Source organism: Gadus morhua, chromosome 6 (genome assembly GCF_902167405.1).
Source record: "Gadus morhua chromosome 6, gadMor3.0, whole genome shotgun sequence".
Classification (NCBI taxonomy): domain Eukaryota; kingdom Metazoa; phylum Chordata; class Actinopteri; order Gadiformes; family Gadidae; genus Gadus; species Gadus morhua.
The window spans coordinates 19046557-19062176 of NC_044053.1; the positions used below are offsets into that span (position 1 = coordinate 19046557).

The following is a 15620-nucleotide window of genomic DNA, read 5'->3' on the forward strand; positions in this document are numbered from 1 at the left end:
TGTGTGTTTGTGTGTTTGTGTGTGTGTAATAAATACCCAGGTCCCGGTCTCCTGGCAGACTCGGCGCTAGACTGGTCACCAAGGTTAACACCCGGGGCACCTGACCTTTGACCTTGCTAATGGGGCACAGAGCAGCTCTGAACTGATACACCCTCTGTCACATACCAGCACAGGACGTTCCCACCGGCCCGCTCCGGGACCCCTGCACCCCAACAACTCTACACCCCTGCTGCCCCTGCCCGGACCTCATCAAGTCCCCTGGTCTCCAGCCAGCCCACAACCTCATCCCACCCACCTCACCTACGTCACTGAGAGAACACCACCTATCAAAACATCCAGACCTGCTCCGCACCAACCAAAACTTCAGCCAGTAAAAGATAAACCCTACAGCTGAACTTCAACTAACAGAATCCACCGAAGCACCTCTTCAGCCAACCCAAACTCCACCAGAGCTAAACTATACTTCACCTAAACTCCACTGCAGCTAAACTCTACTTCACCCAAACTCCACCAGAGCTAAACTCTACTTCATCTAAACTCCACCGCAGCTAAACTCTACTTCACCTAAACTCCACCGCAGCTAAACTCTACTTCACCCAAACTCCACCGCAGCTAAACTCTACTTCATCTAAACTCCACCGCAGCTAAACTCTACTTCACCCAAACTCCACCAGAGCTAAACTATACTTCACCTAAACTCCACCGCAGCTAAACTCTACTTCACCTAAACTCCACCGCAGCTACCGCAGCTAAACTCTACTTCACCCAAACTCCACCGCAGCTAAACTCTACTTCACCCAAACTCCACCGCAGCTAAACTCTACTTCACCCAAACTCCACCGCAGCTAAACTCTACTTCATCTAAACTCCAGCGCAGCTAAACTCTACTTCATCTTAACTCCAGCGCAGCACTACTCCAGCTAACCCAACCTCCACCCCATCACTACTTCAGCTAAACTCCAGCGCAGCACTACTAAACCAAACACTGCCATCCAAACCTTGCCACGCCATAGCTGTGCAGTTCCTCATCCAATCATGCATCACATCAAAAACACACTTTTATAATAAAATTGGTCCTGTCTCTCCTGCTCCTCCTCTCTTGGGGGTGGAAGCATTGCTTGTGTAATAATCCATCAGGGAAAGCAGAACGGATATTAGGGTTCAAAAGAGAGTTCAGAAAGCAAGCGCCCCACAGCATGTTCTGACAGATGTGGCCGCGGGTTGATTGACACTTGGAGGTGTTCGTCCACTGACAGAATAGGACAGAACTCCCAGGTAGGAGCTGGACAGACAGACAGACCTCTAGGAGGATGGAGAACGTGTTTAAGGCCTGTGTGGCGAGGTCATGATGCTGTGCCCCCCCCCCCCTCCCCCCTCCTCCTCCTGCTGCTTTACTCCGACCTCATCTCCAGCCTTGGGGCCATGGGGGGGACCGCGGGGCCCAGCCTCAGCCCACCCCACTAGCTCTGAACCTGAGAACTGTGACACAAGGCGGGCGTTTAGAGCCCTGCTGCTGATTTATGGAGCCGTGATGTCGTGCCGTAAAGCCTTCAGCCTCAGCAGCCTACAAAAGCCTCTCCGGCGGAGCAGAGCCGAGGGAGCGGGGGGGAGCTGGGGGGGGTTCGACCGGGCTGAGGGGGGAGAGGGGGGGAGCTGGGGGGGTTCGACCGGGCTGAGGGGGGAGAGGGGGGGAGCTGGGGGGGTTCGACCGGGCTGAGGGGGGAGAGGGGGCGGGCGGAGGAGGCGATAGGAGGGTTCGAGCGGCTTCAATTTACCGGCTGGTGAAAAAAGTTTTAAAAACAGAACCTATTAGCATGTCTTGCGTTTCAATATGTTGTTTACTTGTACGTTAAAAATAAATGTCATTAAAGCATTCTAGTTGGGCTCACAAAGGCCCAATAAAGGAAGCAGCCGTCACGAGGGACCGGCGGGCCAGACGCAGATATGGAGAGATGTGGAGAGATGTTCCCTCAGAAAAACAGGAATTTAAAACCAGGACGGGGAATTCAAGTCCCATCAGCGTCCTGACCTCTCCCACAATGCAAAGCGTGTCCTGGGAGACAAGGAATCAAATACGGTCTCATAGCTGTCAATTCAAGACACATGCCCCCAACAGGACTGAATGGATTATTAATCACACCCAAATCAACCAACAAGCCCCCAAAGGTATTCTGGCAGCGTTGGTAAGCGCACTTTGAAACAGTTAGTCTATGTTACGATTTCATATTGTGCATTTTATATCAAAGCAGGAGTCAAACCTTCAACCAAGAAGAACAAAGGAAAGGATGAAGGGAAAGACAGCCAGCAAGAGAAAGAGAGCGAGAGAGAGCGAAAGAGAAAGAGAGAAAGCGAGAGCAAGAGCGAGAGAGCGAGAGAGAGAGAGAGAGAGAGAGAGAGAGAGAGAGAGAGAGAGAGAGAGAGAGAGAGAGAGAGAGAGAGATGAGAAGCAACAACAGAATGAGGAGAGATGTCTTCTTAATTAGCCAGTAATGATAAGATCTGACAAACAACATCTGTTTCCAGGAGGAGAGAGAGAGGAGGGAGAGGGGAGAGAGAGGAACCTGCGAAGCCGCAACAGAAGGGCCCGCTTGTAGGAAAGTAAGGGTTGGGGGGTGAAGAGGGAAGAGATTCTAGCGTAGCGTGACACACAATAAAGGTACAACAGCACAGACAGACAGACAGACCAACAGACAGGAGACGCTTCTGACAGGGTTGGGGGTGACAGACAAGAGTGAGAGGGAGAATAGAGGAGACAAGGATACGAACAATGAAACAAGGGAGAGAGGGGGAGAGAGAGAGAGAGAGAGAGAGAGAGAGAGAGAGAGGGAGAGAGAGAGAGAGAGAGAGAGAGAGAGAGAGAGAGAGAGAGAGAGAGAGAGTGTGAGAGAGAGAGAAAGCGCGAGAGAGAGAGTGTGTGAGAGAGAGAAAGAGAGAAAGAGAGAGAGAATGAGAGAGTGAGAGAGGGACACAGTCAGAGAGAGAGTTAAAAAGTGGTAAAAGCAATGCAGCAGAAGAATGGTGATGGAGGGAGAGGTGAGGGAGGAGAGGTGAAGGGGGGAGAGGTGAGGGAGGAGAGGTGAAGGGGGAGAGGTGAGGGAGGAGAGGTGAAGGGGGGAGAGGTGAGGGAGGAGAGGTAAGGGAGGAGAGGTGAGGGGGGAGGGGCATTAAAGGTGAACAACGTGTGAAAGAGAGATGATGTGTGGTTCTGCTCGTCTGCTGGCCTGTAATTTACTGTCCATGTCTAATCCAGAGCAAATGTGTGGAGTCCAGCTCAGAGACAGAGGCTGGGGGGTGGGGCGGGGGAGGAGGGAGGGGGGGAGGGGGGGAGGAGGGAGACGGTGGGCTGCTCAGCATGCCTGCTGGGAAGCTGTCAGCGGTCACATGACCCCACGGCCCTCGGCCCTGACGGATCCATCAGGACCATCCCACACCCACTGACACACACACAAACATATAAGCAGATATCCAGAGATCTCTGACTCTAGAACCCCACCCAGCGCTCGATCCCGCTGGGGGGGGGTACTTGTCCGTCTGAGGGGAGACCTGTCTGTCTCAGCCCTGGTGGGTCGCTGTCATAGTGTTAAACACGGGTCCAGGAGACGGAGCTTCTCCGGCCCGCGGTCCACACACCAACAAACAGATGTGGGACCTCAAGGGGGGCGGGCCTTATTAAGCCATTAGTGAAACGTAAGCCTATAACTGGCCAGCCCCCACCCCTCAGCATGACCCATACTACACCCACATTAGCCTGCTATTAAACACACACACACACACACACACCTCATACAAGAACATATGCACACATATACGCACACACACACACACGCGCAGACGTGCAATCATTATCACAGTCATGAAACACAAACAAGAAGAGAAAATAGAGGCTGTTTCTAAATACATCTAGCTGGGCCATTGCTTCACACGCACGCACACACACACACACACACACACACACACACACGCGCACACACACACACACACACACACACACACACACACACACACACACACACACACACCCACACACACACACACACACAGCAGAGAAAGCCAAACAACAGTAGCAAGAGATCATGATTACAGTGAGAACAGATATGCTGAGAAAACAAATAGTACGTTCAGCCGCGACACACAAGAAACAAGGCAGCCCACAGCGGGTTTCCCCTGAAACACACACACACACACACACACACACACACACACACACACACATACGCACACACTATTTGTCTCTTCTCTATCTGAAGCACCCTCTAAATCACAGTAATCTGCCCTCTACTTAATCTCTACATTGTTCAGGCAAAGGTGAACCTCATTAGTAGCTAGACAAATGACAGGGTGCCCCCACCCAAGCAACGGAGACCCTTCAAAATGCCATTGAGGCACCCCTCAAAACCAAACGGCCCCCCCCCCCCCCCCCAGCCGGCCTGAACTCCCCCCACTGTCGCCGTCAGACCACGACATGACATTTGCGGTCCATTCCTACTTCCCGTCAGATTGTTTTGCTGCTGTGCCGGGTTTCCCCCACCCGCCCCCTCCTGCTAAAGACAACAAGCCAGGCCTGTTCCTGGGGTCGAAGGTCACGCCACGACACCCAACACCGGCCCCCGCAGCAGAGCAAAGGTGGCAAAACACAAACAGGGGTTCTGACCTGTCACTCATGGCACACTTCCTGTTCACGTTGGACAGAGACCCCAGCGCTTCCTGGTGCACCACAGAGACCCTCCAGCCCCCCCCCCCCCCCCCCCCATCCCCAGTATAAAGTACAAGCTTGATAAACTGGGGAGGTCTGAGAGTGGTCATCTGTCCCAGCCCTACCTGTCATGCTGTTTGATACTGCAGACATCCGCTCGCTCCCCCTGTCTATCATTGTGTCATCCCCCCCCCCTCCCCCTGGGAGCGGCCGTCCCTCCGGCCAGAGTATGTGTGTGTGTGTATGTGTGTGCGTGTGCGTGTGCGTGCGTGTGCGTGTGCGTATGTGTGTGTGCGTGCGTGTGTGTGTGTGTGTGTGTGCGTGTGTGTGTGTGAGAGAGAGCCTGTGCTCACTGGAGCCTCCGTGGGCTGTCGCCACGGTGCGCGGGCCCCTGCCTGAGGACCCTGCCTGACAGGGGGTCTGGAGGGACCCCCAACCCCACCCCCACAGACCTGTGACAGGGCACTGGAGCGAGATAGTGAGTGTGTGTGTATGTGTATGTGTGTGTGTTTTTCTGTGTCTGCGAGTCTGTGCATGGGTGTATGTATGTGTATGTGCGTGTGTGTGTGTGTGTGTATGTGTGTGTGTGTGTTTGTGTCTGTGTCGCTGTATGCATGTGTTTTGCATGTGCAGGAGACAGGCAAGTTGTGTATGGCTATGAATATATAGACTGTATATGGGATATGCATGGCTGTGCATGTGTTTGCGCGTGTGTGTGTGTGTGTGTGTGTGTGTGTGTGTGTGTGTGTGTGTGTGTGTGTGTGTGTGTGTGTGTGTGTGTGTGTGTGTGTGTGTGTGTGTGTGTGTGTGTGTGTGTGTGTGTGTGTGTGTGTCTGAGAGGGAGGACGTATGCTTGTGTACTGTCTGTGTCACAAACCATGTATGGGAAAACGACATATGCAAGAAAACAGCAGCATAGTGCTTAGGGTTAGGGTTCGTTGGTTTGGGTAAACCATAACCGTATTTAATAGTATATATAATGCCTTAATAAACATACTAGTGAAATGTGACATAATCACGTACAAACTCATCTAACCCTCAAATGCTGTGTGTTCACAGACTGGGGGGGGGGGGGGGCATATGAGAAAACAATCTCTCAGAACGATATTGTTGCATGAGCTATAAAAGTTGTAAATAAGTATCTAACAGGCCATAACAAGCTTGGCGTCAATACTGAGTATGCATTGGGGAGAGAGAAGGAATTTGACCCCTGACTTTGTCCAAGATATGTGGTTGGGTCTTTGCATTCTTTCACTAGTCGTTTAATGTCGCTTTCCCAAAGTGCAGCTCTTATTATTATCCTCTGGTGGGCGAGGAGACACTCAAACCACGAGAGTTTTCCATGAGGGCTAGCAGGCTAGCTCACGCTAATAGCATGGAGGACGCACCAGGGACGACCCATGAAGCTCACCGAGGCCTCGTCCTCCGTTAAACAGGGAGCGGCGGACAGAAGACGTCTGTCCAGCGGCCGGACAGAGGGAGTCGCAGACAGACACATGTTCGGGCAGAGTGAGACAACGAGAGAGGGCCGGGACAGGCAATAAAAAAAAACAAATGATGAAGTGAAGGGTTTATGGTCCAACCGTCCACTCATTCTTGATCCATAAGGGTCTCTGAAGAGCACTAGAGAAACTCATGGTGGACCAACCGTCCGTCTCTGAGCTCCCTCTGAACACTCATTGCTCTCCACACATAGATCAAATAAAGACAGTCCATCTCACACTATGCAGCTGTTTGTTTACCTCGTCAATCACTGCGGGTCCCCATCTTAACTATGCCCATGCAGAGATGAGAGGCAAATGCTAAAGAAGACTCATCTGAATCTCAGGCTGGCTGGAGCGTGACTTAAGGGTCCTGGTATACAGACTCAGACCTTCTGTGTTTCTGGATGTGCATTTACCTCTTTCTTCCTCCAGTGAACTCACCACCCTCAGTCCGTTCACCCTCCACCCCATCGTGCCTTCACACAGCTGGAGAGCAAACCTGAGCAGCTAACACTAGTCAGCAAACAAAAAAAACGGCTACAATGAAAATGTTACGTAACCCGGCTGCCATTGCTATTCAAAGCTATGTTCCACCTTTTACCATTGCAATGACAAGATGGGGAGCAGCCTACTGTAGGCTTCATGCAGCCCCGGAGCCCGGCTCCACCAGGAATCAATGGGAGCAGCAAGCTGAGATTAAGAGGAATGGATTCTCTGGGAGGGAGCAGCTGAAGCTAAGCTAACCGCTGGCCGCCTTAATCATGTTCAACCAGGAGGCTAAAGCAGCTGTTTAGACCTAAACAAAGAGCATGTATCTGCGCGGACATAAAATGTATTCACATGGGCTTTGACTTTATCCTTTTATTTATTTGACTTAGTTCCTGTTTTTTTTTCTGATGGGTCATTTGGACCACAGCGGAAGTGGGGGGGAGAGGAGGGGAGTGAGGGGAGGAGGGGAGGGGAGGGGAGTGAGGGAGAAAGGGAGGGCGGGGAGGGGAGGATTGCTTTATTGACTACATTGGAAAATTCCCATTGATTATTCTCCTTTTCTCTGAGTGCGGGCTTGTTAAAAAAGACCCCTCTTGGAAACACGATCAATTAGTGAGATAGTGCTTACCATTGATCCCTGCTGTGTCTGAAAGGCTCCCACATTTCCACGGCTCCTCCACACTCTCCTCATGACCATCGATCCCCGGCCCCCCCCCCCCCCCCCCGCCAAATAAAAGACCAGCGCCCCGCACTGGGAGCCCTCCCAATCAGCCCAATCCGCCTAAAGACTGTTTTACCAGCAGCACCAGTAGTAACAGCACAGACCAGTCCGTCTGCCTCCACAGTCAGCCTCCCTAGTAAATACAGGGGCACGCTCGGGTAGGGGGCCGTATAGTCTGCTGGGGTCAGAGGTCAGCGGGGCTGTAATCCTGCCGGCAGCAGGACTGCAGGGTGAACGGCGAGAAGAGCGGGAGGTTTCGATTTGGAAGAAAACTAGACCCGCCATGAAGCGAGGCTCCAGAAACGCTGCTGTAGACTTTGTCCTCACAGCTGATTACGTTTGTGGTTAATATTATTATTAATGAACACAAAGGAAGATACTCAATCGAGATTCATCATGATCAGCATACATCATCCCCTTAACCAATCAGTACGGCGATCAATCGAAGATGCGATAGATCAACCAGTCGTTGAAGATAAGTGACAAAGTCAGGGCAGAGTCAGAATAGTGAATGAAGAAAATTAAAAAGTTCCCCCAAGAGCAGACATTTAAAATAGAAACTATCCATGGATTATATAATAATCTCGGGGTCACTTTACAAGCCATCGGCGACATCAGCGACCTCGCTCCCCCTCAACCACCCAACCCCCCCCCCACCCAACCCCACCTCATCCCTACCCAGCTTTGACTCCCCCCCCCCCCCTCCCCATGGATCAGCTGGGATCTCCTCTTTCTCCCCTTTCACTCAAATCGGGATTAGGGGGAGAAGGAGGTAGAGCAACAGCAGGAGCGGGGGAAGGGGAGGGAGGGAAGGGGAGGGGAGGTGAAAACCGAAACAATATGGAAAGGAGATTAGAAAAGAGGGGGGTTTGGGGCCGTTAGGGGAATTGCAAACTCCCCTGTGCTTGGGTAGGTGTCCTAATGACACTGCCTAATTATTGCAAAATTAGACAGGCTTATGTGTGTGTGGGTGTGTGTGCGCATTAGTGTGTGTGTGTGTGTGTGTGTGTGTGTGTGTGTGTGTGTGTGTGTGTGTGTGTGTGTGTGTGTGTGTGTGTGTGTGTGTGTGTGTGTGTGTGTGTGTGTGTGTGTGTGTGTGTGTGTGTTTATGTGTGAGTGAGGAGAGGGCTTTGCAAGCATTAGGAAGAAGTGGAGGAGAGGAGTGAGGAAAGTAAACAGACATTAGGAGGAGGAGCCCTGCCGTTGAGTGACAGGAGGGAGGGGGGGTAGCACAGAGATAGGAGACCGAGCTAGTGGCCGAGAGGAAGATAAAGGAAGAGATGGAGGTAGAGGAAGAGGGGGCAGGCGGGGATGTCAAAATAAGAGCGGTTGGCCGCGACGGGCCCCACCACGCTGCTTGCTGATTGGTGAACAGGTGGAGTGGGAGGAGTCAGGGAGGTGATTACTATGGCCATAGAGTAAGGATGCATCCTCCAAACACACACATATATAAAATCACCCTAACCTACTAAAATACACACATAAACACATATAAACATTCAAGCCCATTCACGCACAACAAACATGAAACACACACTGACACCCATGTACATTACATACAAATGTAGCTTGTGATTTTTAACACACACACACACACACACACACACACGCACACACATACACACACACACACACACACACACACACACACACACACACAGAAATGCACAAAGAAACATAAACACACACACACATATAAACCACACATGAATAATTGAGGACCCAAGCAGGGACTGAAGGGAAAGGTCAGTGCAGGGGTCACAGGGACAGATAGACAATCGCACATACATCCATACGCATACATAAATTAACATGGACACAGACCCCCCCCCAAACTGCCCCAAACACCCGTCGCCCTGCGCACAATGCCTGGCTCATACATCTGTCACAGGAAAGACTTTCCTCTGCTCTTTCCATACTTTACTCCCTTCCTTGTTGTGTGTGTGTGTGTGTGTGTGTGTGTGTGTGTGTGTGTGTGTGTGTGTGTGTGTGTGTGTGTGTGTGTGTGTGTGTGTGTGTGTGTGTGTGTGTGTGTGTGTGTGTGTGTGTGTGCACGTGTATAGGTGTGTGTTTGTTGTGAAAGACAGGAGCTGTATGTACATGTGTTCGGACCAACACTACGCACCCCGGCTGGGACGGAATTCCGCCGGCTTATCGCAAATTAGCGCGGGCGCTATTAGCCTAGCGCTCCCCAAGGAGAGGATTGTGGCGGCGACTATCAGGAGGGCGTCGCCCCTGTGAGGGAGGGATATGCCCGGCGTGATTAGGCCGTACAGTAGGTCAATGATTCCATTTAAGTCAATCCTCCTCCACGGCCTCATCGCTCCCTCTGGGCGTCCGTTGGAGCTAACGCATGGAAATATGGATCTCTCCTTTCCCACATTACGGAGCTACGCTTTCAAATAAAAAAGATACGGTCAAACCTTGGAGAGCTTTTAACTGTTCAGCTTTAAGAAGGAAGTTAGGTTGGTGGGTGGGGCGGGGGGGGGGGGGGTATTTTTTGTCATTGAAGGAAAAGAAAGATCTGAATGAGAAAACCAGCTGCTCCGAGGAATTCTGGGAAAAATCTTCATTGGACAACAGTCCGATATATCCCCCCCGTGATACGAAAACTATCTTCAGCAGAGATCCTCTGAGACACACTGTCAACAGGCAGTCAAGGCGAACTGAGGAGGGAGAGAGAGGGGGAGAGAGAGAGAGAGAGAGAGAGAGAGAGAGAGAGAGAGAGAGAGAGAGAGAGAGAGAGAGAGAGAGATGAAGAGGAGAGGAGGGCGGTGGGGGTGGGTTGAGGAGATCCTTACAAACAGAGACTGAGATGAGGAAGGTGCCTTGACATGCTGAACATGAAACTAAGTATGAGAAAAAGGATGGGAGAGGAGGCAGAAGAGAGAGAGGACAACGAAGGGAGCGAGAGAGAGAGAGAGAGAGGGAGAGAGAGAGGAGGGAGAGGAGGGAGGGAGAGAGATAGGCAGAGAGCAAAAGATCGAATAGATCATGACAGAAGGACAAACAGCGAGAAGGAAAGACAGAATGAAAGGAAAAAAGAAAGATTGAAGAGAAAGAAAGAGCGGCGCACTGAGGCTGCTGGGATGACATCACGTTGAAGGCATCTCCCGTCAGGTGGCGCCGTGAGCGTTCATCATGAGGTTAACGCCTGGCAGCCGCCGTGAAGCTGGGAGACGTGCCGGCGCTCACACACAGCGATTAACCAGCGGCCGTTCCCACCGCGTGATAACTGGCTGTCGGGACCGGGGGGAACATTAAACACACATGTGCCCCCCCCCCTACTCCACCGTGCTACAGCGCCCCACAGACAGGTCCAGAAGACCCCGCTAGAGCTCCTGGGGGGGGGGGGGGGGGGGGGGGTCTGAGGTACTGCATGAAGCTCTGCTCACACAACAGTGGTCCTTCTGCAGGAAGGATACCCACGCTAAACACGTGCTCATGAGCAGGGCATTGATCCGCTGGTAGGGAACACGGCCACACACGCAGACGCACAAACACACACCAGGGCTTGTACGTATTCACAGCGGACATACAGGTGGTTCTCCAGAGCCCGGGTGCATGAGGGGACTCCGCGACCATGAAGCCCAGGTCAACGTTCAACCAATCACACCCCAGCTCTGCTCTCCCTGATTGGTCACCCTTCCTATTCTTCAACAGTGCTGTGTTCAGAGTTTATGTTGGAGAACTCATGAAACAACCAGTGGCTGTTGGTTCTTCAAGTATTTTGGGTTGTTTCACCCTCTTTTTCTCTGTAACAAACCAGCAAGGATCTCCTGTTGCTCTCGGTTCCTGACACTGTCTCTCTGTCTCTCACACTGTCTCTCTGTCCCTCACACTGTGTCTCTGTCCTTCAGACTGTATCTCTGTCCCTCACACTGTCACTCTGTCCCTCACACTGTGACTGTCCCTTGAGGTTCCTTTCTCTTTGTGTTGTGATGTGCTCAGTGAAAGCAGAGGGCCATAGTAACACAAAGGGGTGATGTGAGCAGAAGTGAGGGTGAGGCTGAGATGGTGGAGGGTTTTCATCAAGTGTCAAGTGTTTTTTCTTGTTACCTGTCGATGATCACGGGGTCAGAAGGCGTCTCGTTGCGGTTTCCACAACTTTTTTTCTCGCAACAGCGACTAGGAGAGAGAGAGGAGAGAGAGAGAGAGAGAGAGAGAGAGAGAGAGAGAGAGAGAGAGAGAGAGAGAGAGAGAGAGAGAGAGGGAAATAAAACAGTAGAGTCAGAAGAAAGCCAAGCAAAAGGACCTACTCTTTGTTTGGCCCATTCACAGACACTCAAACACACACACACGCACACTCACACACTCTCACACACACACACACCCACACACACACACCCCCGGAGTCGGCGCAGATCCAGAGGCGAACAAAGGCCGCGAGGGAGGGAGGAGAAGAATGGACAAAAGAAGAAGAGAAAGAGAGAAGGTACAACAGCACTCCCAACAAACAGCAAGAGACCAATCACAGCGGAGGAGCCAGCCAGGCAATCTGTCACATTGATTTCAGAATCAAACCCCACCCAGCCAGACTCATGGCACACACGTTCACGCGCACGCACAAACATGAACACTAGGCAGCAGGCATAAACACAATCAGACACGCACACTCACACACACATACATGCAAAAAACACACACACTCAGACACTCACATGCATATGCACACACACGCACACACATACACACACAGTTACACACACTTAAATACGCAAATGCACAAGCACACACGCACGCAAACACACGCACACACACACAAACACACACATATATGTACACTCACCCACACTCGCACACACACACACACAAACATATGCGTACACAAACATACACGCACAGACACACACACACACAGAGACACACACAGACACACACACTCACACACGCGCGCACACAGTCTCACAGCATCACCCATTCGTCAGCAGTCCTGTCCGAGGGGCCCCTCCCCAAACCTCCCGCCCCCTTTCCAGTCCCCTCCGCTGCATAACAAAAGTGCACCCACCCCTTAGCCATCTGCCACCTCTACACCTCGCGTCACCCCGCTCCTGCCCCCCACCCCCCCCGTCAGGAGCGCTCACTCCCCAGCTGTGCCGCTTGCCCTCTGCCTCCCCAGCTCTGTTATTAGCCAGCTGTGAGTCACATTCGGGCATCTGCTGGCCACACAATGGAGCCCCCACCCCCCTCTGTCCCCCTCCCCACAGCTCCTATAGGCCTCCCTCATCACCCCCCCCCCCCCCCCCCCCCGGCCCTCCATCCCCGGGTCACTACCCCACCTTCACACCCCAGTCTGTCTGTCTGTCTGTCTGTCTGTCTGTCTGTCTGTCTGTCTGTCCGTCCGTCTGCCCGTCTGTCTGTCTGTCTGACTGTCTGTCTGTCTGTCTGTCTGTCTGTCTGTCCGTCCGTCTGCCCGTCTGTCTGTCTGCCTGTCTCCAACCCAAGCTTCCTGTACCGGTCTGACTCCTCGGAGGACCACCATCCAGGAGATGAGGTGAGGGGTGGTGTGTGTGTGTGTGTGTGTCAGTGTGTCAGTGTGTGTGTGTGCGTGCGTAGTGTGTGTGTGCGTGTGTAGTGTGTGTGTGTGTGTGTGTGTGTGTGTGTGTGTGTGTGTGTGTGTGTGTGTGTGTGTGTGTGTGTGTGTGTGTGTGTGGTCTGTGTGTGGTGCGTGTAGTTTGTGTGTGGGGACTCACCTGCACATCACCTCGTGTGTCAGCAGAACTCTGCACATCTCCGGGTTTTTGTTCTGGCCTTCGTAGGTGATGGGCTGGAGGGAGGGAGTGGAGAGGAGCAGGTTAGATTTCACCAAACACTCAATGAACCAATCAGCTTTGCTGTACGCCACCCGTCGTGGTGAGGAGAGTGACCCACCTGTTTGGTGACGGAGTCGATGAGACGGGCGTAAAGGTCCTGCTCCGTCCGGACGCCTGAAATGAAAATAACAACAACAACAACGACGTCAGATTCAGGATTCCTCAAGTTTCCTAAAAGCAAACTGTTTGTAAACAAGAGATTGCAGCCTACAAATACATAAATATGGAAATCATTAAAACAATTTAAACATTGTTTTAAACACATTTTAAAACAAGGATTTAAGATATCTACGCACATCTCTAAAAATGCAAATGGTGTCCATCTGGGATTGAGAGACTCATTTCTACTGTTTCAAAACCAATCTGACTGAAATAAATATTTGTTGAGAAGGCCCACTGTGCAATTATGCAACACAAAATGGCTAAAATATTGACATAGCAAACAGAAAATGATCCAGAGCTGTGTTGGGGACTGTAGGGGACAGCATGGATGTTCCCTACAGAGCAAGGATGGGACCCTTTATCAGAAAGATGTTAAAGGGTCCCATCCCTTTAACAGCTTTCCTGGTCAAAGGGTGGGTTGGTGGACTCCCAAAGCCGTTCTGTTTACTCCTTCAACTCGGCTAGGATTTTGCCACTTTATCGGAATTACTTTTGAAATGTGTTTCCCTCATCAAAGTCCTGATTGATATTCCTTGGGTATCGCTGGAGGGATGGCTCAGATGAAGTGCAAAAGAAGGAGTGTTGTTGACGCCCTCACATGTACAGAGTGTGTGCGTGGTGCATGCGACTGCATGCATGCACTCAAGTGTGTACATGCATTTTTGTGTGTTTGTGGGTGTACAAGCCCATATTTGTGTGTGCGCATGCGTGTGTTTGCTTTTGTGTGTGCGTGTGTGCGTGCGGGTGCTTTTGTGCGTGCGTGTGTGCTTGCGCGTGTGTGCTGAGGGTGTATAGAGATAGGGCTCTGCTCAGAAAGGCGTCTTTCATCTTTTCTCCCATGGGTGCCATGGGGATGGCAGGGCTGCGGCGGCTCCTGGGAACGGCTTCTCCCGCTCCCCCCTCTGATGCAGGGCACCGGGGGGCCGCATGCCCATATATAGGCCTGGGAGCGGCTTCCTCCTGCGAGGAGCCGCAGCAGAGCCGTGCCCAGGTGCGGCGCGAGCGGGGATCTAAAGCGCTCCTCGCGGTGCTCAGGCGCTTCCTTCTGAGCAACACTTTGGGTGACCGCAGGTTTCCAACTAGCGCAGAGCTCTCCTTTGAAGCGACAGAAATGTGTGAGTGCTCGGTACTTCAGGAAGTATTGGGCACTCCAACCCAAGCGAATCGGGAGGGTGTCTAGGAGATGAAAACATGTTTGTGATCGCTGGGGTATAAGTGGGGGGAAGTTTGGGGATCATGCTGCCCTTCTGTTTCAATGTTCACATTTGAACAGTCTTATATCAAACATCTTCTGTGATTTTGATTCTCTCTCTGCTGCCGTTTCTGAATGCTTCCTATGTTTGCGTAATTGTCTGGAATGATCAGCCTACATGGATTTACTGTAGTGTATTGAGGAGCACCACTGAACACCAGTTCAATATATTGAACACCTATTACCACCAGCAGTAAAGCCTTAACGGGCCCTTTTACAGGTGAACCGTTCATAGCTACACAGAGGAGGAAGAGACGCTGTTCATCTGGACGTCAAGTTCCCTCCCAGCCCTTCCACCATCACCCAGTCTGAAGGAACCTCACACTGATCTTCATGTTCTTCTGAATCAGACCTCTTCTTACCATTAAAACCTGGAGACCAACAGAGAGGTAGAACCATAACAACAGGCTTCAGCACTCACCGTTGCTGTAGAGGAGCTGCAGCTTGTAGTGTGTTCCGTTGTTTGTCTTTTCACCACTCTGCTCCTGCACACAGAAACACAGAGAGAGAGAGAGAGAGAGAGAGAGAGAGAGAGAGAGAGAGAGAGAGAGAGAGAGAGAGAGAGAGAGAGAGAGAGAGAGAGAACACGTTAGACTGTGAGACCTGTGGAGCAGAGGGCGAGGGGGAAGACGTTGTCTATCGGTGGCTGGGCGTCCCTCAGAGGAGACCAGGCAGGGAAACCTCCTGGTCTCTAATCCTCAGGCTCACACCCTTCACTTGGAGCGCTGGCAAGATCAGAGGGGTAGGGGCTCAAAGCCCCCCCAGATGGGACCCTCACATTGTGCTCATGAGCTGAGTACTTAACCTTGACTTAGCAGCTCTGTTTAGAGGATGAACTGAAGGCTGTGAGGATGAATCCTGACGGCTTACTGTATCCACACACACACCAAACACACACTCTCCCACTCTCTCACACACAGACAAACACACACACACACACACACACACACAGTGTAAGAAACCAACCGCTTCTTCATTCAATTAGAAAAGAAGAAAGCAGATAGTC

General features: G+C 51.8%; 1 protein-coding gene across 1 annotated transcript in view; it reads right to left on the reverse strand.

The window, feature by feature from the left end:
• ebf2 (EBF transcription factor 2) overlaps positions 1–15620 on the reverse strand; it is a 33704-nt gene that overhangs the window by 12867 nt on the left and 5217 nt on the right. The window contains exons 3-6 of the mRNA XM_030359320.1: positions 15036–15099; positions 13259–13314; positions 13081–13154; positions 11447–11515 (exon numbers count right to left, since the gene is read on the reverse strand). Coding sequence (XP_030215180.1) covers positions 11447–11515; positions 13081–13154; positions 13259–13314; positions 15036–15099 — 263 coding nt within the window. The remainder of the gene's footprint in view (positions 1–11446; positions 11516–13080; positions 13155–13258; positions 13315–15035; positions 15100–15620) is intronic.